Source organism: Bubalus kerabau, chromosome 2, assembly GCF_029407905.1.
Source record: "Bubalus kerabau isolate K-KA32 ecotype Philippines breed swamp buffalo chromosome 2, PCC_UOA_SB_1v2, whole genome shotgun sequence".
In the NCBI taxonomy this organism is placed as follows: Eukaryota; Metazoa; Chordata; class Mammalia; order Artiodactyla; family Bovidae; genus Bubalus; species Bubalus kerabau.
In genome coordinates, this window is record NC_073625.1 from 129,712,505 (window position 1) to 129,737,829 (window position 25,325).

The 25,325-nt window shown below is 41.9% G+C and overlaps 1 protein-coding gene across 3 annotated transcripts in view; it reads left to right on the forward strand.

The window, feature by feature from the left end:
• The window catches only part of PARL (presenilin associated rhomboid like), a 138,088-nt gene that overhangs the window by 84,580 nt on the left and 28,183 nt on the right, over positions 1-25,325 (forward strand). Inside the window, exons 2-5 of one of the 3 annotated variants that reach the window (XM_055568928.1) lie at positions 2,284-2,414; positions 12,815-13,004; positions 13,464-13,604; positions 16,495-16,543. In XM_055568928.1, coding sequence (XP_055424903.1) covers positions 2,290-2,414; positions 12,815-13,004; positions 13,464-13,604; positions 16,495-16,543 — 505 coding nt within the window. In that variant the 5' untranslated portion in view covers positions 2,284-2,289. Of the gene's footprint in view, positions 1-2,258; positions 2,415-12,814; positions 13,005-13,463; positions 13,605-16,494; positions 16,544-25,325 lie in introns of those variants that run through there. The other 2 variants (XM_055568927.1, XM_055568929.1) reach the window with 2 other exon arrangements.

Here is a 25,325-nt window from a genome sequence, read left to right on the forward strand (position 1 = left end):
GGTGACTGCAGCCATGAAATTAAAAGATTCTTACTCCTTGGAAGGAAAGTTATGACCAACCTAGATAGCATATTCAAAAGCAGAGACATTACTTTGCTAACAAAGGTCCGTCTAGTCAAGGCTATGGTTTTTCCAGTGGTCACGTATGGATTGCGAGAGTTGGACTGTGAAGAAAGCTGAGTGCTGAAGAATTGATGGTTTTGAACTGTGGTGTTGGAGAAGACTCTTGAGAGTCCCTTGGACTGCAAGGAGATCCAACCAATCTATCCTAAAGGAGATCAGTCCTGGGTATTCATTGGAAGGACTGATGCTGAGGGTGAAACTCCAGTACTTTGGCCACCTCATGCGAAGAGTTGACTCATTGGAAAAGACCCTGATGCTGGGAGGGATTGGGGGCAGGAGAAGGGGACGACAGAGGATGAGATGGTTGGATGGCATCACCGACTTGATGGACATGAGTTTGAGTAAACTCTGGGAGTTGGTGATGGACAGGGAGGCCTGGCATGCTGTGATCCATGGCATCACAAAGAGTCAGACATGACTGAGTGACTGAACTGAATTGAAATGAAAATTAACTCATGACAGCCTACCTGTTTATTAAACTCTTAGCCTAAAATAACTGGCAAGAGTCCATCCCTTAAGGAAAATGCATTAAGGGACTGCCTCAGGATCAATAATTTTTCTTTTTTTCGCTTGGGGGATCTCTGTTCCCCAACCAGGCATTGAACCCGAGTCATGGCAGTGAAAACCCAGAATCCTAACCACTAGGCCACCAGGGAACTCCCTAATTCTTGAACAACCTTGTGGCTTTTGCCTTTATAGGCCTCTGATTCCTTCTCTTACCCAGAATATGTTTCATTTTACCCTAATCTGTGCCTCTGAATTGCTATTCTTGAGACCCTAAATAAAGCTTTGTTCTTTGCAACCTCCATATTATTATGAGTATTTATTACTAATAATTATTAATATTATTGTTCAATGAGACACTGGTGCAATCTGCAACAAACTTCGTTAACCTAACACTTATCTTCCTACTAAGGAAGATAAGCACTACCTAACCCTGGTTGGACTCCCCTAGGCCAAGCCCCATCATCTTGTCAGTTCTTCACAGATTGTTTCTTTGTAGTTGTTGCTGTGTTGTGTTAGTCGCTAAGTTGCATGTGACTCTGTGTCCAATGGACTGCAGCCTGTCAGGTTCCTCTGTCCATGGGATTTCCCAGGGAGAATACTGGAATGGGTTGCCATTTCCTTCTCTAGGGGATCTTCCCAACTCAGGGATCAAACTCAACTGTCCTGCATTGGCAAGTGGATTCTTTACCACTGAGCCACCAGGGAAGCCCTGTTTCTTTGTAGAAAAGGTATAAAAACTTCCTGCTCTAGTCTTTTCTTCTGATCTTCATTCTTTTGTGAAGACTTCCATGAGCATGTAAAAATTTAATAACATCGGTGTGCTTTTGTCCTGTTAATGTCTTTGTCACTTTAACTTTCAGACCTGGCCAGGATGGAGAACTTTTTCCTACAGCTTCCTAGAAGAGGTGATGCTCCAAGTTGGTCTGAAGGACAAATTATTTCGGTAGGAAGAGAAGGGAAAGGTGGTTTGGGCAGTGAGGATGGTTAATACGAACTCCGGAGAAGGAGGGACTGGAAAAGTTGTGCTTTTCAGAAAGTGCAGATGATTCAGTATGACCACAGTTAGGGTAGAGGGAGGGATGGAGTGGCGGAAAATAAAGTTGACGGGTGAGAAAGAGCTGATCAGGAGGTTTGAGTTTTATTTAGAATCTAGATTTTCAGGCCAGACTTGGACCTTTTGTTATATGCACAAACTCTTCAGTGTATCACAACGTGAAATGGTGAGGTGCAGTAAAGAGTAGTAATTTAAGAAAACTTGGGTTGCAATATTGGTTCCTCCACTCGCTTCCCTTCAGTAGAAAACAACAAACCAACAACAATAGTAACATCTATCTTAAGTGTTTTGCGAGTAATAAATGTAGTAAAGTGCCTGGTCCATGGCATCATTCAATAAATTCGTTTTCCCTCCTCTTTTTCCCCTGGGCCAGTAGGCTGTAGGCCGGGCGGCTAGACGACGCTCCTCCAAAACTCAGACCGAGCGGTGCCGAGAGACTGGCTGGCGGCTTTCGGGTCCCCGTCTCTCCGTAGGTCGAACCTGGGCTTCGCCGCACGGGGGCGCTCTAGATTGCTCCTCGGCACTCTATGGTTCTCCCTCGCCCCGGAAGTGGTTTCCGGCTGGGGTTGATAAGGTCGGGCCATGGTGGGGCAGAGGTTGGGAAGATGGCGTGGCGAGGCTGGGCGCAGAGAGGCTGGGGCTGTGGACAAGCGTGGACTCTGCCAGTGTGCGGTGGCAGTTATGAAGAGCTCACTGCGGCCCTGGCCCCGTCGCGGCTGCTCCGGCGCAGGTAATGACCGACCTCTGGGCTTCTCGCGTCTCAGACCTGCGATTCCGGCCGCGCATCCTCAGGTGCGGAGGCCGTGCGGGCCTCTTGTGCCTCTCCTGCCGCACCCCCTCTCCTCTCGCGTCCCTCCTCTCTCTCTTCCTCTTACGCCTCCGTCCAGTCTTCGCTTCTCGTCGCGCCACCTTGCCCCGGGTGCTCAGTGACCATCCCCCGCCCAGATCTCTGTGAGCCCGCGGTAGCCTCTTTCTCGGGAGGGGCGTGTCGGGAAGGGGAAGTAATCTGTAAAGGGCAGATTAGGGACCATACCTCATAATCCCGCGAGCAAATAAAGAATTAACACAGCTGGTAGAGTCGCAGGGCCTAGCTTTTATTCTCTTATCAATTTTTATAAAAGCTTTGTTTTTCTACAGATTACTTCTTTAGAGGAATTTATGAGGGAAGGTGGAGTCAGAGGAGGGCATCACTTTGCCTCTTGCAAAGTTGTAGGAGAGGCTTTTCTGTTAAAAGAGTTGAGACAAAGGAATATTTGGTTTTCAGATGACTTGGGAAAAAAACTTGATTTTTCATGAGTAGAAGCTGTGTGAAGAGTATGGTCTATCAGTGTTTGCCCTTTTTGCATTAGAATAGTTCAACTATAAATTGAGAGAAATCCCTTATCTAAGGTTCTAGTGTGTATTTGGCTCTGAATTTTCTTTCTGTTGTTTAACAGAGTTTCAGTTCCCCGTTTTCTTACTTGATTAGATGAGTGCCTGAAGTCTACCTGATAGAGATAGCAAGAAGCCTTGTGTTTAGTTCAACACCAGCTCTGCTGCTACTAAGTCGCTTCAGTCCTGTCCAACTCTGTGTGACCCCATAGACGGCAGCCCACCAGGCTGCCCCGTTCCTAGGATTCTCCAGGCAAGAACACTGGAGTGGGTTGCCATTTCCTTCTCCAGTGCGTGAAAGTGAAGTTGCTCAGTCTTGTCAGACTCTTAGCAAACCCATGGACTGCAGCCTACCAGGCTCCTCCATCCATGGGATTTTCCAGGCAAGAGTACTGGAGTGGGTTGCCATTGCCTTCTCCGTGAACACCAGCTCTGTTGCTGCTAAGTCGCTTCAGTCGTGTCTGACTCTGTGTGACCCCATAGACGGCAGCCCACCAGGCTCCCCCGTCCTGGGATTCTCCAGGCAAGAACACTGGAGTGGGTTGCCATTTCCTTCTCCAATGCGTGAAAGTGAAGTCACTCAGTCGTGTCCGACCCTCAGCGACCCCATGGACCGCAGCCTTCCAGGCTCCTCCATCCACGGGGTTCTCCAGGCAGGAGTATCGGAGTGGGGTGCCATTGCCTTCTCCCCAATATGGTGGAGCCATCCTTAATTTTCAGATCATCTGGAGTGTCTGTATACTATATTTCCCAGGCCTTACCTCAATCCTGTCGACTTGCCAGGTGGGCAGGAGGTGGGTTGTGGGAGAAGAGGGAAAGAACCTGTAGTTCTAAACAAGCACTGAATGTAGGATCAGAGATTTGTGGTAAACTGGCTTACATTGTACTTAACTTCATGATACAGGGGAACGTGGAGCCTTAGCACTAACCTAAAACTCCTGAGGAGATGGGAGAATGAGGAGGTCAGGTGGAGGTGGTAATTTATATCAGTGGTCCTGATTCCATTCTTTATTCCAAACCCCAGTTGAAATTGCATAGTTTGAGAGGGAAGAAGAGTGAATATAGCTATTAGGAAGCAACAGGTGTTCAATATTCAAGATCTGTGTTAGGAAGGGAAAGGAAAAGAAGAACAACTTGGTTAAAAAGGAGGTTCCAGTAAAAATGGAGACCATTTGAAACAAATACATGTGGTGTTGAAGATTACCGTCACACGTTTTAGTTTGCATTCATATGCAGAGTTTGAAATTGACATTTTTTGGGGTGACATTGAAAAAGAGATTGTGGGTAAGCCCGAAATGTAACTTCTAGAAAGAAGCAAGTTTCTTTGTATGTAACTTTATTAGATCTGCTTTCACTTCTCGAAGTTCTAAAATTAGTATATGGAGGAATGAAGTCAATGATATGGTTAAAACAGAGGTCTGGGCTTAGTCCTTGTGATTTTTTGTTGTAACAGGAGTTAAGTGTGGCTGAGAATTTGCTTTTTTTTTTTAAACAAGAACTACAGGTGGTGATATTCCTCAAAATTTCTGCAAACTATAATGGCAGGCCCAAGGCAGCCTGCCAGCCAAGAATGGTTTCTGTGCTTTAAAAGACTGAACAGTATGCCACAGAGATTTAAGTTGTTTTTCACAAAGACTAAAATATTTATTGTCTGGCTCTTTACAGAAAATGAAGAACATCTCACTTAGAGTTTTTAGAAACTTTACCATTGTCAAACTGTTGGCAGCACTTCTGAAAAATGGTTTAGGCTTGAAAGAAGCCTGCATAATTTTTCAGTTGTATGTATCAATTATATGGAGCATAAATCTTAAATTTAGACTGGGATGACAGTCTTAAGATATATTTAAATACTTGACAAATTAGTAAATCTGGTATATTTATTTCCCTTTTAATCTTCCACGTATTAACTCAGGATGAGTTTTAAGAAAATAACTGTGACATGCTTACGCCAGTCAGGAGCTCGGTGTACCTTCCCCAACCAAATGGCTGGAAATTCCAGGGTACTCTTTCGAGAGGGAAAGAGGATGTGGATGTTATGCTGGGAATGAGCCAAAAATGCTCACTGTCATTCCTAGTTAAACTTTCCTATTGGAATTCTTTGTTTGGTTACAAATCCTATTTTTTAAATTCTAATCAGTTAGGATTAACCTGTAGATGACTATTGTAATTTAAGTGGAAATATTGTTGGAAGAGTGGGGGATTCGTTTCTAGCTCCTGCTATTCAAAGTGGTTCATGAACCAGCAGTTTAGGACAGACTTGTTTTGTCAGACTTGTTTTATAAAAGTCTAGATAGAAAATAGGGCCATGTAGGTCTTTGTCAGATATTATTTTTCTTTTAAACAACTCTTTAGAAATGCAAAAGCTGTTTTAAGTTGGAAGACCAAATTCTCTCTGCAGGCCATAGTTTGTCAGTCTGGAATTCAGGAGCTTGTTTAGAAATGCAGCATCTCCGACTCACCCTAGACCTACTGAATTAGAATTTTTTTTTTTTTTTTTAAACAAGATCCCCAGGTGATTTGTGTAGAGACTAAAGTTTTCCCCACATCTGTAGTAAATCTCAACTTTTCAATCCTCCCACACTTGAGAAACCTGCTGCTGGTAAGTCGTTTCAGTCGTGTCTGACTCTGTGCGACCCCATAGATGGCAGCCCACCAGGCTCCCCCATCCCCGGGACTCTCCAGGCAAGAACACTGGAGTGGGTTGCCTGGGGAGCCCTTAAAAAATACAGATGCACTCACTGGTCCCATCCCTGCTGCTAAGTCACTTCAGTCGTGTCCGACTCTGTGCGGCCCCACAAACGGCAGCCCACCAGGCTCCCCTGTCCCTGGGATTCTCCAGGCAAGAACACTGGAGATGCTAATTTAATTGGTCTGATGTGATGCCCTGGTGTCCTGTTTTTAAGAGCTTACCAGGCAATACTAAGGTATAATATAGGAAAGGAAAAGCTGTTTTCTCTCTACCAATCTTAGGTTTATTGGCTGGGGCCCTGCCAGACTAACAAAAAACCAGGTTAACAAGGGGAAAACGTGCTTTGTACATATACCTGGAAGTACTCAGTGATGAGTAACCGAAAGGGATGATTAGAACTTGGTCTTATATACATTTTAACAAAAGAACAACAAAGTTTTAGAGAAATGAGAAGGCAAAGGGAAAGGACTTTGAGTTTCTAGGGCAGCAAATAGTGAGAAGTTAATATGGGGGCGAGTTAGTAAAGATGTTACGTAGATTCCTCTGATGTTCTCTGGGTTCATAAGGGTCTTTAGTTGTCTTGTGGTTAATTCTGTCCTTCCTGGTAGAGACGGGTGGGGGTACACCTTTACAAGTGTGTATCCTGCTTCTAGGCCTATAGGGGCAGGGCAGAGAGTTTTTCTTATGTCTGCTGCTTCTCAGTTGTCTTCAGCTCAAAATAATCCCCGTGCCAAAGTGGCATATTTGGGGGTGGAGTATTCTGCTCCTCTTCAGGAACGAGCTGTGAGAATTACTGTTCCAGACTATGCTTTCAGAGTCATAACTGCTTCTGCCACAGTAAATGTGGTAGATTTTAAAACATGGCCACAGTCATTTGCAGCTTTTCTCATCTGGAGCTGGAATCTATTTCCCTTTTTCTTGAAGCAGGGTTGGCCTCGTGACTTGCTTTGACTAGTGGCATGTGGAAGAAGTAACGTGCAAAGTTCAGAGTCTGGACCTCAAGAGGCCTTGCAACTTTATCCTTTTCTGCCTTGGAACACTCTCACTGCTATGGTTAAAGCTCTTGTTAGACTAGAGATTACCGAGACCATTTAGAAAGAAAGAACCAGCTAACAGCCAGTACTGAGGCTCCAGACATGGCAGGGAGGCCATTGTAGCCTTTCCAGCTCCAGTTGAGCAGCCAGATGACTGGCTGCATGAGTGGTTCCAGATGATACCAGCAGAAGAACTGCCCAGCCGAGGGCAGCTACCTCACAGAATCATGCGATGTAATTAGGCTTTCAGGACAACTAAGTCTTGGGGCGGTCTGTTATGCAATAATAAATGAGGCAACCGGGGAAGCTGCTGCTAGATTGGATCTGCTGGCCGGAGTAGGAACTGTGCTGCCTCCACCTTCCGCAGGAGTGATGCCTTGTGTCCTGCCTCCTCACTAAACCCAGTTCTGGCTGGCGAATCTGATGAGAAGGCGTTGGTCACATCACGAACTCTAACCGAAAGGATATCTGGAAAACAGTTTGTAGCTTCCCAGTCCCTGCAGCATGTGAATGTTACCTTTGCTGTTGCTGTTGCTGCGTCGCTTCAGTCGTGTCCGACTCTGTGCGACCCCATGAACTGCAGCCTACCAGGCTTCTCCGTCCATGGGATTCTCCAGGCAAGAACACTGCCATTGCCTTCTCCCGAATGTACCTTAGGTGAAAGGAATAAGTGTTCAGTGAACCAAGTCACAGTATCCAATAAGTTCTGTATGTCCAGCTGTAACATATGTATTCTGCATCTGAACTGTACCTGGGGCTGGTTTGTGTAACATGTTCTTTGTGTCCTCAGCCCCCACACTTAACTTTTGTTGAGATTCTCAAGATAAACATTAGTCTAGGCAAAAGGTCTGGCTTTGTGTCAAAGCCAGATTCCCAACCTGGCATGTTTGTGTTCCTTCTCAGGCATTGTGCTTCAGAACTGTAAATGAGTTGAAGAACTGTTGAAGTAGTCTTTCATTAGAAGCGATTGAGTACATATCCTGTAGTATTAAGCTATTGGAGATACAAAGAAATCTCATCCTTCACATTTCTTGGTCTAAAAAGAGAAAAGTGTGGCCTAGTGGTTAGGATTACAAGGACCTCATTGCCATGGCCTGGGTTCAGCCCCTGAACCCAGAGAGCTGAAGTCCTGGGAACCTTGTGGCACAACTGGGCGGGGCGGGGGGGAACAAAACCAGCTGCCAACTACACTGGGTTACAGTTTCTAACCATTTACAAGGAAACATTGAAAGGAAATGTATTCCTGTAACTTTGTGTCACATCTTTTGCTTTTTGACACACAGTGGTGTTGCTATAGACCTCGCTGTAAATTAGGGCTTAAACCCTGGTAGCTCAGACAGTCAGAAATCCGCCCACAATGTAGGAGGCCTGCAGTGCAGGAGGCCTGGGTTCAGTCGTTGGGTCAGGAAAGTCCCCTGGAGAAAGGAGTGGCTACTCACTCCAGTATTCTTGACCAGAGAATCCCATGGACAGAGGAGCCTGGTGGGCTACAGTCCATGGGGTCATAAAGAGTTCGACACAACTGAGCGGCTAAGCACATTAGTCTAAATTACTTAGGAGTATTTAAGAAACATCAAATCCAATTGCAAAGGATTGACACACTTTTAAAGGTGTTATCAGTTAGGAATGCCCTTGCTGCTGCTGCTAAGTCGCTTCAGTCGTGTCCGACTCCGTGCGACCCCATAGACGGCAGCCCATCAGGCTCCCCCGTCCCTGGGATTCTCCAGGCAAGAACACTGGAGTGGGTTGCCATTTCCTTCTCCATTGCATGAAAGTGAAAAGTGAAAGTGAAGTCGCTCAGTCGTGTCCGACTCTTAGCGACCCCATGGACTGCAGCCTACCAGGTTCCTCCGTCCATGGGATTTTCCGGGCAAGAGTACTGGAGTGGGGAGGAATGCCCTTGGTGGTAAGTTAATTGTTGCTTAAATATATGAGAGAAGTACTTAGCTCTTAGAAAGATGGTAACAATAACCCTGTATGCGAGACAGCAAAAGAGACAGAGATGTCTAGAACAGTCTTTTGGACTCTGTGGGAGAGGGAGAGTGTGGGATGATTTGGGAGAATGGCATTGAAACATGTATAATATCATATATGAAACAAATCGCCAGTCCAGGTTCGATGCATGAGACAGGATGCTTGGGGCTGGTGCACTGGGATGACCCAGAGAGATGGGATGGGGAGGGAGGTGGGGGGGCGGTCAGGATGGGGAACACGTGTACACCCATGGTGGATTCATATTGATGTATGGCAAAACCAATACAATATTGTAAAGTAAAAAAAAGTACTTAGCTTAAAATGATTGGTAGGTAACTGTTGTCTTTCCTCAGTAGCTCAAAAAATGTCAAGGTTAGTACCTGAAGTCCTTGGCCTTTCTCTTGACATTCAAGATGACTGCCCTGTCTCTAGAGACTTACATCCTTTTTTTCAAGGCAAAAAGAAGTGGGAGGGATGTAACATTAGTGATACCTCCATTTTTACTGGATAAGCAAAACCTTTTCAGGAGGTTTCTAAATAATTGTCTCATTTTGTTAGAACTCTGTAATATGGCCACCCCTAGCCATAGGAGCGGAGAAGGCAATGGCACCCCACTCCAGTACTCTTGCCTGGAAAATCCCATGGATGGAGGAGCCTGGTAGGCTACAGTCCTCGGGGTCGCTAAGAGTCGGACACGACTGAGCGACTTCACTTTCACTTTTCACTTTCACGCATTGGAGAAGGAAATGGCAACCCACTCCAGTGTTCTTGCCTGGAGAATCCCAGGGACGGGGGAGCCTGGTGGGCTGCCATCTATGGGGTCGCACAGAGTCAGACACAACTGAAGTGACTTAGCAGCAGTAGCAGCCGTAGGAGAGCCTCATAAAGTGAAGATATTTATCTTTCTTAGTGTCTGCAGTAAAAGCAGGCAATAGAACAATAAATAGAAAAGTAGATTTGCAATTTGCCATTCAGTAGTTATTTGCTAAAGGATAAAGCTTTGGTTTTCCCAGTAGTCAAGTACGGATCTAGAACACGGAAGAACTGATGCTTTTAAATGGTGGTGCGGGAGAAGATTCAAGAGTCCCTTGGACAGCACAGAGATCAAACAAGTTAATCCTAAAGGAAATCAACTCTTAATATTCACTGGAAGGACTGATGCTGAAGCTAAAGTACTTTGGCCACCTAATCCGAAGAGCCAGCTCACTGGAAGAGACCCTGATGCTGGGAAAGATTGGGGGCAGGAGGAGAAGGGGGCGACAGGATGAGATGGATGGCATCACTGACTCACTGGACATGAGTTGGAGCAGACTCCAGGAGATGGTGAAGGACAGGGAAGCCTGGCGTGCTGCAGTTCATGGGGTCGCAAAGAGTTGGCTACTACTTAGCAACTGACCAAACAACAAATTCATAAGCCTCGTGACAGATTCTGAAGGAGTTCAGAGCCATTCTGAGTAACAGTTGGCATTGTTTGAATAAGTGCATTGCTTTCCAAAATAGATTTTGTTGAAAGGAGTAGCACTTATTTGTAAGTACAAATTCTGACTTACTAAAAGTTTTAAGGTGAATTACTTTATCATTACCCATCCTTACCATGTGATGTCTGAAAATTTGAACTGTGCTGTGGACTCAGAATTGAAGGGCAAGTTAGATGAGTAATAGTAGTAACAGTAGCTACTCCATGTTTCTGAGTTTTATGTTTCCATATGCCTGCTAGATATCACCTGGGTGCTCAAAACACTATTGCAATATAGCTTACATATGGTAAAATGTATAAGTGTTAAGTGTATAGCCCCTTAGTGCTGATGAATGTATACACCTGTGCAGCTGTCACCTAGAAATAATGTCCATCATTCCAGCAAGTTCCCTCTTGCCTGTTTCCAGTCAAGTGATTGCTTAATAGCAATCACTATTGATTTTGATCACCACAATTATTTTTTAACCACAGATAATTTTTGCCTAGTTTTCAGCTTCATGTATATATATACATGCCATCACACAGTCGCATTATGTGCTCTTTTGTGTTTGACTTCTTTTGCTCAGTGTTTTTGAGATTCATCTGTGATGTGTTATCAGTAGGTTTTCATTGAGTAGTTGAGTTGGCCCTGTGTATCTCCAGCTTTCTCATCCATGGATTCAACCATGTTGATGGGGAATGTCAGCTATATTTTCTGTAAGGGATTTGAACATCCAGAATTTGGTATCTGCAAGGGGTCCTAGAACCAATCTCCAATAGATACCGAGGGACAACTGTATTCCGTCATATAAATATACCAGACTTTCTCCTTTCCCCAGTTGATAGCAGTTTAAGTTCCAGTTTTTTAGCTGATAGAATTGTGCTGCAATGACTGCAAGCGTTTTAAACAGTGCCTAAGATGGAATTATTCATCTCTCCTTCTACTTTCCTGTTTTGGTGCTTCTGATTTTCCTTGTCTTAGTGAATGGTACCACTTTCCTTTCAGTTATTCAAAATAAAACCAATAATTGTTCTTGATCCCTTTTTTCTGAAGTAATTGTTGACCCTTTCTGTATTAGGGATTGGCCTTGGTGGTAGAGATATAATGAATACAGAAGTGACAATCCAGTTACAGTACAGCCAGCGAATGAGAGAAGGTTAAGAGTATATACAAGGTATTTTAGGACTCTAGGAGTGCAAAGAATACACTCAGCCTGGGGGAGGTTAGGACTGCTGCTTGGAGGAGGACGTGAGCTGAAGTTTGAAGGGCACAGAAGAAGTTAGAGAAGCACATCCTGCGACAAAGGAGCACGTTGCGAAGTTTGATAGATGATGAGACATTTACTGTGTGGTTCCAGGCAGGGGAATGAGAAAGGTATTTGCGTTTAATAAAATGTGAAGGATGCATTGGAGTAGGGAGGTATTAAAAGCAATGAAATCTGTTAGGAAATGGTAAAGTATTCCAGGTCAGAAGGGATGAGCTAATGGATTGTGTTGGAATTAAGGAGAGAATGTTGGTCCTCTGAGAGAGCATTTGAGGAGGTGTTGAATGTTTGTGGAAGAATAATATGAGGAAAGAAGAAAATGCAACATGTTAAAACAAATGTTTGAACTTAAATAAGCTGTTGACATAAACTAGGCATGAAATAAAGGACTAAATTAAGAATGGAAAGAATGTTATTTGCCAGAGTTGATTTTTAATTAGATGGTAAGAATTAAGGAGATGGTAAGAATTAAGGAGAGAGAATAATAACTTCTAAATTTTTAATCTTAGTGGTTCAGAGAACTGTGGGACCACCGAAGGAGTAAGGAAGTCGGAAAATGGAGCTGTTTGTAGAGGGAGCTGAATTCCCTTTTGAATATATTGGTTTTTGAAGTGATGGGGAGCATGCCTGCATGCTTAGTCATGTCCAACTCTTTGTGACCCCATGGACTGTAGCCTACCAGGCTCCTCTGCCCCTGGGATTCTCTCAGCAAGAATACTGGAGAGGGTTGCCATTTCCTTCTCCAGCCAAGTAGAAATATTCAATATATAGTTGGAAATACAGGATAAGAAAATTGAGGCTGGGACTCGAGACATACATTTGAATTACTTGTTTAGATGTCATCCAGGCCACAGAAATGAAATTTTTCTTTTTACTCAACCAGAGTGTTTCAGGGTGTGGGTTACAAAGATGAGAAGACCTGTCTGATTGCTTTCAAGCAGTTTTATGAGTGTAGAAAGGTAGTATGTTTAGAGTATAATGAGAACAGTCAGGAAGAGGCCTCTGCCTGGTCTACCTGGGAGAAATTACCATTTGACAAAAGAAAAAAGCTTTTTATTGGATTGTAAACTGTGTGGAGGAGGAGTACAAATTGTTTTATTTATTGATACACAGTAATAGCCCAGACATGCCCTGTAAAGCTGCTGCAGTGTGTCTCTCCTTTTTCAGAAAAGCATGTTCACTGTTTTGACTGAATCCTCCCGGGAGCAGGAGTCTCGGTGGCTTTGGGGCTGCAGAGCAAGAGTAAACTGAGTTGGTGGCTACAGGCTAAGAGGGGAGGCTCATAGAGGTTGCTGTTGGCAAGATGCAGTTCAGTTTCTAATCTGCCATTTTCTTCTGTAGGTTTAACTTTTTTATTCAGCAAAAATGTGGATTCAGAAAAGCACCCAGGAAGGTTGAACCACGAAGATCGGACACAAGTAGTGAAGCGTACAAGAGAAGTGCTTTGATTCCTCCTGTAGAAGAAACAGCCTTTTACCCTTCTCCCTATCCTATAAGGACTCTTATAAAGCCTTTGTTTTTTACTGTTGGGGTAAGAGCTCACATTAATACGAGTTACCTGCATTGCCTCGGGTGTGGCGTTAAAGTACTGTTCGTCGTGTTTGGGCTCCCTTAATGACACATGGAGGGGCATCAGAAGGATCTGGAGTCGTGATTATGAGAAAACATGAATGCAGTAATTGCTGTTAGCGCATGGTTCACTCATGTAAGCCCTGGAGAAGAAACTCATGGGCCTCTTATTTGGTATAACATTGCAGGTGATACTGAGGTGATATTTTTAATTTTATTGAAAAAGTTCTAATTGTAAGCAGGTCCCAGGGTACTGTGAAGTTCATAAAATGGGAAACAGTGAAATGTTCACCTAATAAGTTTCAGTGTACCTGATGTTCCTTATGTTCATAAAAAGCCATGAAAATGAAATAATATCCTTGAAACTACGTATAGGTCTATTTCTTAAAAAATTTTTTTGTAATATATTTGTTTTATGTAGTTTACAGGCTGTGCATTTGGATCAGCTGCTATTTGGCAATATGAATCACTGAAATCCAAGGTCCAAAGTTATTTTGATGGTATAAAAGCTGATTGGTTGGATAGCATAAGACCACAGAAGGAAGGAGACTTCAGAAAGGAGGTAAAGATAAACGTGGCTTTTGTTTATTCTAGTTGATAAGTTTTTGAAGTCTGGTTATTATGAAGTGTTTTTAATAGCAACATTAGGTCAGTAGATATGAAGTCAGTGCACTTAATATTCTTCTTTATTCATTGTAGTAGTTTTAGTCACCAAATTGTGTCCAACTCTTGCGACCCCATGGACTGTAGCCCACGAAGCTCCTCGGTCCAAGGGATTTCCCAGACAAGAATACTGGAGTAGGTTGCCATTTCCTACTCCAGAGGATCTTCCCAACCAGGGGATTGAACCCTCATCTTCTGCATTGCTGGTGGATTCTTTACTGACTGAGCCACCGAGTATTAACGTTTTATATGGCTGGCACTGTTGTAGTTAAGTGTTTCAAGAAGTTCGTCCCTCTACCCACATATATCAAGAATCACCACAAATAGTTGTTAAAAATTACTGTTTTGCATTTTCTTCCGGCTTTTCTAATGGTCACTGTTTTTACTTGCATCATCTGGATGGATGATTTTGGAGTACATGTTGAAATCAAAGGGCGTTTTATGTTTGAGGGGTAGAGATACTGTGTGGATTTTAGAAAGCTTCTTAGTGACATTATGTTTTTATCTCTCTGATAAATACCTACTGTTGATGTTTCTAACTGTGCTTGGATTGAGGTTGCAAGAAAAGGGTACAAATGCAGAGCTTTTAGAACTTTTCCTTACTTCATATGCATTGTAATGACCTTCCTCGCCTTTTAGAGAAAGCATATATTTTGTTTCATTTGACAGTGCTTATTGAGCAGAGCCTGTAGGCCAGTTTGTGAATCTTTTATTTTCAGGCACTTCCTTTTATTTTTTCGTGACAGCACACTGCCCTTCCAGTTTGGAGATGAGTTGGTGTCCTCTTCGGTTTTCCCCTTCCACTTTTTTCCTGGCCAGTGAGAGGCTGAGAGGGCAGCCGTGGATGTTCTTTTTCTTAATGATAGTTAAGGTTCCTCTAAGTAGGGAGGATTCATTCCTCCTTGTTTCCCCATCAACACAAGAAGCATGAGCCCTATCTGTTCTAGAGAGGCTTTTGTCAGAAGAACAGTTGATGTAATTTTGCGGGTAAAACCTGCAATAATGAGCAAAAGTTTTTATTTAGTACAATATGTTTGAGAAGATAGTAATGCTGACCTATTCCACATTCCTGGATCCCTTGAAAAGCTACAGCCTTCTGAAGTATAAAGTTTTGGTATCCAAATTGTTCCTTCAAATGGTGAAAATGACACAAATGATATGCATAATCTTCATCCAAAGATGAGTTTGTTTGAGATAGGTAAATGATAGGGTATAAAATGTAAAATCTTGTTAAAGTTGAAGTAACACATAAATAAAACATGGGGAATGAAAGTCCTGGGAACCCATGCCACACTACTGCAGCAAGTAAGGTGTGAGAGCTCACATATATTTAATTTTACAGTTGACCCTTGAACAATGCAGGGCTTGGGGCGCTGATCCTCCACGTAGTGGCAAACGTGCATATAACTTTATAGTTGGCCCTCCGTAACAGTGGTCCCACATTGGTGGGTTCTGCCAACTGCAGATGGTATAGTGTATATGGTGTAGTACATATTTACTGAAAAAAATCTGCGTTTAAGTGGACCAGTGCAGTTCAAGCCTCTGCTGCTCAAGGGTCAACTGAATTACAAAAATGAAATCATTGTTGATTATGGATCAAATACATACTGATTTGTAACTTTTTTTTTTTCCTAACCTTGGATTTCTTTCAGTATTAGTGTACAAAGTCTGGCTCAAGTTTCATGGTGAGAACATGTATATATTTTTTAATTAAAAAGCTTTAATCATGGAGGGAATTCCCTGGCGGTCCAGTAGTTAGAACTTCAAGCTCCCTCTACAAGGGGACATGATTTCAATCCCTGGTCAGGAAACTAAGGTCCTGCATGCCACATAGTGTGACCAAAAATAAATAAATAAATAATACATGAATAAAACTTTAATCATGGAAAATTTCAAAAGTAAAGTAAAAGAGTAAAGAGGATAAAGAAAATAGTATAATGAACCCCTGTCATCCTGCATCAACAGTTACTGACACACAGCGACTTTGTTTCATCTAGTCCCCTTTCCTTCCCATCCTTTCCCACCACTGATTACTATAAAGCAAATCCTAGACATCAGCTCAGCATGCTCAGTCACTAAGTCTTGTCTGAGTCTTTGTGACCCCACGGACTATAGCCTGCAAGCCTCCTCTCTCCATGGGATTTCCCAGGCAAGAATACTGGAGCTGGTTGCCATTTCCTTTTCCTGGAGATCTTGACCCAGGGATTGAACCTGCGTCTCCTGCATTGGCAGATGGGTTCTTTACCCACTGAGCCATCGGGGAAGCCCCATTCTAGGCATATATCAATTATAAAAAGTTCAATGTGTGTCCCTGATAGATTAGGATTCTGTCTTTTTCTAAACCTCGATCTAATATTATACCTTAAAGTAAGGTATTTTTTGGTAGAAAATATTCTTGGTTGGAATTTTAAAACTAGATCAGGCCTTGGTGAATAATCACTTATTTGATGGTGTGCTAGGTGCTTTACATATGTCCTGATACTCCTCACAATAGTACTGCTAGGTACCTGTTACCATCTCCATTTTACCTGTCAGGAAACTGAAGTTTAGAAGTAGTTTGTCAAAGGTCATAGAGCTGATCGGTGGTTCTGTGTAAAGAATGCAGGCTGTCTGACTGTAAAACACCAGTACTTCCCACTCTACCACATATTTATTATGTCTCTTATTCAGTAGAGATTTTACTGATGAGGACTCTTATTTATGCACAAAGCATTTTCTTTCTTGCTTTTCATTTACATAGACTGAAAGTATTTACCATATGGTGATAAGCTGTTTTCCTTCTGTTTTAGATTAACAAGTGGTGGAATAACCTAAGTGATGGCCAGCGGACTGTGACAGGTTTGTGTTAGCTTACACGTTTTAGCCATTCAAGGGAAGAGAAATCAAACCAAAAGGTACAGTATGTCGTAGTCAATGGCTTTTGTACCGTGCTCATCAGTGGTGTAGAAGACAGAATTTCTGTACCTTCAGGCTAATGTAATGGTTTGAAAATATTGTGGCATAAAGGTACTGTATATATGAGGCTCTGGGTTATTTTCTAATTTTAATCTAGTATGATACTTATCAAATGATCTCTGTTGTAAAGTCCTAGCTTGTGAATAGCTTATGAGTAATTATTACTGTCCTATTAAAGTACTGAAAGGGAACGCTGATTAAGTACCTTATTTATACAGCAGACTTTATACATATTGTCTCCCTACCTCACAGGGTTGCTTACAGGGTAGTCATCTCCCCTTTTACAGATAAGGAAACTGGCTTTCAGAGAAGGAACTTTTCGAAGGTCACACTGCTAGTAAGTAAGAACTGAGTTTCAAAATCCAGGTCTGTCTCATCCTAGAGCCAGTTTTCTCTTCTACACCATGCCGTTTATAAGATCCTCTTTAAATGTGAGCATAACATGTGTATCACCATGATAATTTCATTTGTTTTTGGTAAGCTTTTATGGAAGACAGCTGGAGAAGGAAATGGCAACCCACTCCAGTATTCTTGCCTGGAAAATCCCATGGACAGAGGAGCCTGGTAGGCTACAGTCCACGGAGTAGCAAAGAGTCAGACATGACTGAGTGACTTCACTTTATGGAAGACAGTTCTGGCTCTTCAAGGTAAAACTTGTGCAATATTTTAAAAATTATGCAGTTAGTTATTTGAGAAACTCAGGAAGTGGATTTGTAAGTTAACAGTTGTACAGATAAAAGAAAAAAATCTTCCTAGAGAAATAGCAAAATACTGCTTTCCCTCAAATATGGTTAGACTTAATGGTACTCTTAATTTTTGATACCTACTTAAGTGGTGAAAAGATGCATTCGTTTCTTCATTCAGACTATTTCATATGTCTGGAAGGTTTCATTTTTCTGTTCCCTGATGGAATTGATCCAGTCTTCAAGCTTATGATTTAGACATTATTTCCTGCAGGGGGGAATTTTTTTTTTCTGAACTCGTTGCACTTTTTAATAACTTATAATGCATGCAGATGCCACCACCCTTATGGCAGAAAGTGAAGAAGAACTAAAGAGCTCTTGATGAAAGTGAAAGAGGCGAGTGAAAAAGTTGGCTTAAAGCTCAACATTCAGAAAACGAAGATCATGGCATCCGGTCCCATCACTTCATGGCAAATAGATGGGGAAACAGTGGCTGACTTTATTTTTCTGGGCTCTAAAATCACTTCAGATGGTGATTGCAGCCATGAAAGTAAAAGACGCTTACTCCTTGGAAGGAAAGTTATGACCAACCTAGACAGCATATTAAAAAGCAGAGACATTACTTTGTCCACAAAGGTCCATCTAGTCAAGGCTATGGATTTTCCAATAGTCATGTATCGATGTGAGAGTTGGACTATAAAGAAAGCTGAGCGCGGAAGAACTGACGTTTTTGAACTGTGGTGTTGGAGAAGACTCTTGAGAGTCTCTTGGACTGCAAGGAGATCCAACCAGTCCATCCTAAAGCAGATCAGTCTTGGGTGTTCATTGGAAAGACTGATGTTGAAGTTGAAACTCCAATACTTTGGCCACCTGATGCGAAGAGCTGACTCATTTGAAAAGACCCTGATGCTGGGAAAGATTGAGGGCAGGAGAAGAAGGGGATGACAGAGGATGAGCTGGTTGGATGGCATCACTGACTCAGTGGACATGGGTTTGGGTGGACTCCGGGAGTTGGTGATGGACAGGGAGGCCTGGCATGCTGCCGTCCATGGGGTCACAAAGAGTCGGACACGACTAAGCAACTGAACTGAACTGAATGCAACCTGCTTTATATAATTGTACATGTGTCATCTTTGAGAACGATGTTGAGATTTTTCATTTTTGCTGTAACTCCTAGCATATATCTGGCACACAGTTCAGTTCAGTTGCTCAGTCCTTTCTGACTCTTTGTGACCCCATGGACTGCAGCACACCAGGCTTCCCTGTCCATCACCAACCCCAGAACTTGCTCAAACTCATGTCCATCAAATCACTGATGTCATCCAACCATCTCATCCTCTGTCGTCCCCTTCTCCTGCCTTCAGTCTTTCCCAGGATTAGGGTCTTCTCCAATACCACATTAGAGTCTTCTCCAAAACCACAGTTCAAAAACATCAGTTCTTCAGCTCTCAGCTTTCTTTATGGTCTAACTCTCACATCCATACATGACTACTAGAAAAACCATAGCTTTGACTAGAAGGACCTTTGTTGGTAAAATAATGTTTCTGCTTTTTAATATGTTGTCCTGGTTTTTCATAGCTTTTCTTCCAAGGAGCAAGTGTCTTTTAATTTCATGGCTGCAGTCACCATCTGCAGTCATTTTGTAGTCCAAGAAAATAAAGTCTGTCATTGTTTCCCCATCTATTTGCCATGAAGTGATGGGACTGGATGCCATGATCTTCATTTTTTGAATGTTGAGTTTTAAGCCAGCTTTTTCACTCTCCTCTTTCACTTTCATCAAGAGGCTCTTTAGTTCTTCTTCACTTTCTGCCATAAGGGTGATACCGTCTGCATATCTGAAGTTCTTGATGTTTCTCCCAGCAATCTTGTTTCCAGCTTATGCTTCATCCAGTCCAGCATTTCACATGATGTTCTCTGCATATAAGTTAAATAAGCAAGGTGACAGTTTATATGGCACATAGTAAAGACATTCGGTTAAAATCTATTGAGTGACTCAGTGTTGATGAGATCTTGAATCAAAAGGTTGAGATTTTTCAAAGTATATTGCCAGCTATATAATTGATGAGTCAGTGAAATCTTAATAAATGATAACTTTCAAAAGAAACTCTGTAGTAACACTTGTGTTTCCATTGGAATTAATTGGGCTTTTTGGTTTGTTTGCTTGTTTTTTGAAAATTAGTAGCCTTTAGGGTAGCAGAGTTTTAATTTTTTTTGATATTTTCAGAGTGCCTTACAGTTAGTTGATACCTAGTGTTCTTTGAAGATGATAAAGATTTTGTTGTTTACATTTGAGGAAACGTGGGATCAGAAATTAAAACCTTTTTCATGCCAGGAAATAGTTTATTCAAAGAAGTTGTTGGTATTTGGAGGTAGTTAAAAATCAGAATTCTTTCCCTTAGATGACGTTGCAGTCTGACTAAGAGCCTGAGTGTAAAGTACTTCAAATCACATAAATGTGAATGGTCATGCTGCTGCTGCTGCTGCTAAGTCGCTTCAGTCGTGTCCAACTCTCTGCGACCCCATAGACGGCAGTCCACCAGGCTCCGCCGTCCATGGGATTCTCCAGGCAAGAGTACTGGAGTGGGGTGCCATCGCCTTCTTCGGAATGGTCATGCTAACGACCTTAAATATTTATTGTCAGGTTCATTAAGTGACTTTTAAAGGCTGAGGAAATGCTCTTTGATCTGTTCAGTGTTATCTCAGACTCCTCTTTCGGGACATAATTATGCTGATAACAGTGAATCTAGCCTTACACTTGTTCGTGGTGCATTATAATCAGTTAGCCGCATAGTAAGATTTCAGTGGTTAATAAACTTATGCTTTAGTTATATCTTGTCTCTTTTCAGAGGTGCCAGTTCACTCCACTGACTTGCTTATTTAGCACTTTGGTTGCTTCCTTTAGGCTGATCCGAAGTGAGGTTCGCTTTGGTTGTTTGCTTTAGGTTGATCTGAAGTGAGGTTGGCTCGGCTGGCTTTTATTGGGAATTGATTTATGGGGTGATAGATTTATTCTGTGCCACCTTTTCCTTGAATTGTGGAGGTCCTCTGAGTGGTTTTCTTTTTTCTTTTTGTGTTTTGAAAGAACTGAAGTCCTTAGGAGGCCACTGACCTAGGAAATCTTCAAAGCTCTGTGAGACTAGTGTGCTTCTTTGCTCTGTAGTATTCATACCTAGACACTGGCAGCTTGAAATCTCTAGCAGGTTAAAGGTTTTGCAGTTTTACGCCAAACGTTTCATGTAAGAATTCCTTGCTGCCTGAATCTGGGTGGCAAGGTTTTGGTTATAGCAAATTCAGACAGCAATATGTTTTATGCACATGCATTTGTTCCCTTAGCTTTAGGTGCAGCAAGGGGTATCTCAGGTTTATTCACACCTCTTTGGATTCCTAGGTTTGAATAAGAACAGTTTAAATCATAAGGGATTTACTTTATCATAATTTACTTAATCACTAAGGTGAAATTCATGTATTCTCTAACATTATTTTAATGTTACCATGCACATTTATTCATTTCACAATGATAGACGCCTGCTGCCTTGGGACAATCTGCTGCAATCTGCTATGAATTAGCATCCAGATACCTGGGATCAGGGAAGGCTGTGTGGTTTATCAGAAAAGTAATGAGTGGAGGTTTGCTACAGCAGAAAGTGAAAGGTGGGGTGAAAACGTCCTTCCTTAGAGCTGAGAGCAGCTGATGGCTGCCCCTAGTTTTTGACTCTTCTATCTCAATTTGTCCCTGGGAGTCACTGTGTCAATATCTACCAAAGAACTGGTCTTAATCCCTTAATCTTTTTATTCTTACCTAGTTTAGGACTTTCTTTGGGTCTTAATTGTTTTACAGATACATCTCCCTAAACTTCATATTGCTCTGAAAAAATTATTAAAGTTCAGTTGGTGTCTGTAGGATGAGGGGGGTGCATCAAGTAGCATTCTTCAAAGTTAGACTCATCCCTGGTACTTTTATCTTTCAGCTAGTCTCCTGTATTGCCTTACTCTGCAAGACTTTGAAGCCTGTACTGGAGGTCCCCAGGCACCCCCACAGAGAGTTTTCCCCTCCATTTCTAGCTTTTAGAGGTGCTTGTGAGACACTTGTCAGGTTTTCCTGTTGGCTCGGCAGAATGCTGACTCTACTGTATTGGGCTTCAGGTAAAGCTGGGAGGGAAGAACACACCAAATTATTGTATCTGAGCGAGGAGGGGACAGGGAGAAGGAACATGGGGAGCAAAATCTCAACAAGCTGGCGTCACAGTTCCTATACTAGTTCGCGTCGACTGTCAGCACCAAAGTTTAAGCACTGCTGCACCCCAGGCCCTTGATCCTTGTGTCCCAACCTCTAAAGTCTGTGTTTTTCTTCTTTGCTCTTCTGTTTCTACCAGGATTAGTTTATTTTTTAGTTTTAGTTCTAGGGGAAAGGATAAGAAAAGTAATGCTCGGGTGCCAACTAGGCTGCAAGTACCATGTTAGTAGGTACTTTGCAAATACACATATTATTGTTAGTCCTTATTATTAATCTTAAGAGCCCTGTTAGAAGTATCCTCATTGTTCAAATGGGGGGTAACTGAGGCTCAGAGAGGTTAATTAACTTGTCTGAGATCACACAGCTAGAAGGGCTGGAGATAGGAAACAAACTCTTTAGTTCAGAAAATACGCCTTTTATTACATCCTTTCACTTTCTGCTGTAGCAAACCTCCACTCATTACTTTTCTGATAAACCACACAGCCTTCCCTGATCCCAGGTATCTGATGCTGATTCATAAGCCAGATTGCAGCAGATTGTCCCAAGGCAGCAGGCGTTTATCATTGTGAAATGAATAAATGTGCATGGTAACATTAAAATAATGTTAGCAAATATATAAAATAAAAAATAAATCTCACTCACTATAGACTTCCGGTTCCATTCCCCATCCATAACTGTTGCCTTTTTAGTTGCTTATGTATTCTTCCAAAGCATCTGTTTTATAGGCGTTTATGTTTACATCTAACTATGGTTTAAACTATAAATGGTAGCATGTAATACATACTCCTCTACATCTTTATTTTTTTTTCACTTAGTATTTTAAAAGGACATTCCTTACTGATATAAGTAGATCTATTGTATGCTTTAAAAAAATGTTTTATTGAAGTGTACCTAGAAGAACTTGCACATGTCATCTTCATGTGCAACTAATTTTCACAAATTGAGCACATCTACATAACTAGCACCTCGATCAAGAAATGGAAATTACCAGCATCCCAGATCATTCTTTGGAATGGTGCTTTAGTAGTCCGTGCAAATGAATACTATTGTAACAAGTTTTCTATTAATGGATATTTAGGTTGTCGTTAGTCTTGCTTTCATAGGAAGATGGAAGATGGATAGTCTTTTTGGATTTCCCCCGATTCCAGGATGCTGTGGGACCAGTGCTTAATTTGTTTTGTGGATATTTTCCAGGAGAAGAAATTATAGCCACTGTGTAAGGCCGACAGAATGATCCTTGTGCCTGTAGTCCTGGTTCTCAGGGAACCTGAGGTAGGGACTGCTGAACTCAGTTCTTTGGCTGCTGTGGATGTATGTGCTTGTCAATGTCTAGACTGGCCATGTCTAGCTTCAGTCAGATAGGAGAGCTATGGGGGGATGAACTGGCCCATCTCAGAAACAGAAGGGATGCTGTAGTTAGCTACTGAACTCCACTGGGATAGTCTTTTTTCAGGGGAATAGAAAAAGAGGTTGTACCCCCTTCCTTGGCTAAGGAGGAAGATAGACTTGAAATCACTGAACCCCAAACAGTGCTTTCCAAATCAGTATATCCTTTTTTTAATTTATCATTAAAAATAAAAACACAGTTCGTCCTTTCCTTGGACACCAATTTGAGGTTAGGGTGCTGACCATTCACACAGTCAAAAATCTGTGAATAACTTTATAGATGGCACTTTGTTGGATGTTCTGCATCTGTGGAGGACTTCCCGGTGGCTCAGATGATAAAGAATCTGCTTGTGGTGCAGGAGATCCGGGTTTGATCCCTGGGTAGGGAAAATCCCTTGGAGAAGGGAATGGCTACCCACTGCAATATTCTTGCCTGGAGAGTCCCATGGATAGAGGAGCCTGGTGGGCTACAGTCCATGGGGTTGCAAAGAGCCAGACACAGCTGAGTGACTGACACAAACACTGCATCTGTGGATTCAACCAACCATAGCTCATGTAGTAACATAGAATTTATTGTTGGAAAAATCTTCACATAGGTGGCCCTGTGAAGCTTAAACTCGTGTTGTTCAGCTGCTAACTTGAATGCAATGCAGTGGTTTTTATTATACTCACAGGTTTGTGCTACTGTCACCATCACCTAAGCCCAGAATATTTTCATTAGACCGTAAAGAAACCCCATAGCCGGTGGCAGGTCTCTCCCTGTTCCTCTCCTCCATTCGTCCTTAGACAGCTACGTTCTTTCTCTCTGGATTTGCCTGTTCTGGACACTTCATAAAAATGGAATCACATAATAGAGGCATTTTGTGGCTGCTTCTTTCACTGATGTATAATATTTCACTTCTTTCACTTAGGTGTAATGTTTTCAGAGTGCATTTACAGTGGCATGTGTCAGTACGTGCTTCTTTTTATGGCTAAATAATATTCCATTATATGGATATATCACATTTTGTTCATTCATCTGTTTTTGGACATTTATTGCCACTTTTTGGCTTCATGTTATAATAATGCTGCTGCCAAACTTTCATATATGTGTTTTGTGTGGACATATGTTTTCATTTCATTTGAGTATACCTAGAAGTGGAATTGTTGGGTCATATGGTACTCTGTTTAACTTCTTAAAAATTGTGGTAAAAAAAAAACAACACATAAAATACACCATTTAAACCATTTTTGAGTGTACAGTTCAGTGAAGTTAAGTATATTCACATTGTTATGAAACATCTCCAGAACTCTTTTTGTTTTGTGAAACTGACACTCTGTACCCATTATACAATGATTTCCCTTTATACCCCTTCCCCAGCCCTTGGTAACTATCATGCCACTTTCTGTTTCTATAATTTGACTACTTCAGATACCTCATATAAGTGGAGTCATACAGTACTTGTCTTTTTTGACTGGCTTATTTCACTTAACATGTACTCAAAGGTCATCCATATTATACCATGTGACAGGACTTCCTGTTTTTAAGGCTGAATAATTTATTCCATTTTGTGTATGCACCACATTTTGTTTATCCTTTTGTTCTTTGATGGCCTTTTGCTTCCACCTCTTGGCTCTTGTGAACAGTGCTGCCAAGAACATGGGTGTGCACATCTCTTTGTGTCCCTGCTTTCAGTTCTTTTGGATATATACCCAGAAATGGGATTGCTAAATTATATGGTAGTTCCATCCTATTTTCCATACTGTTTGCACCATTTTACAATCCTACTGCATCCTTGCCAGCACTTGAAAATTTCTGTTTATGGTGTTTTTTAAAATGAGTGCCATCCTAATGGGTGTGAGGTGACACATTATTGTGATTTTGGTTTCCGTTTCTCTAATGGTGTCGCATGTCTTTTCATATTCTGGTTGGCCATTTGACTGTCTTCTTTGAATAAATGTTCAGAGTCTTCACTCACTTTAATCAGGTTGGCTTTTGTTGAGATGTAGGAGTTCTTTATATGGTCTAGATATTAACCCTTTATCAGCTGTTTGATTTGCAAATGTTTTCTCTCATTCTGTAGGTTGCCTCTCACTCGTGTTCTTTGCACAACAGCTTTTAGGTTTGATGTCACATCTGTCAATTTTTGCTTTTTTGTTTGTGCTTTTGGTGTCATATCCAAGAAATCATTGCCAAATCTAATGTTATGAAACTTTTCCCCTATTTTTTCCTAGGAGTTTTATAGTTTTGGTCTTAGCTTTAGGTCTGTAATCAGTTTTTAGTTAATTTTTGTATATGGTATAACAAAATGAGCAAAGTATTTGGACATTTATCCAAAGATGACTTTAAAATGGCCAACTGGCATATGAAAAGGTGGTGTAA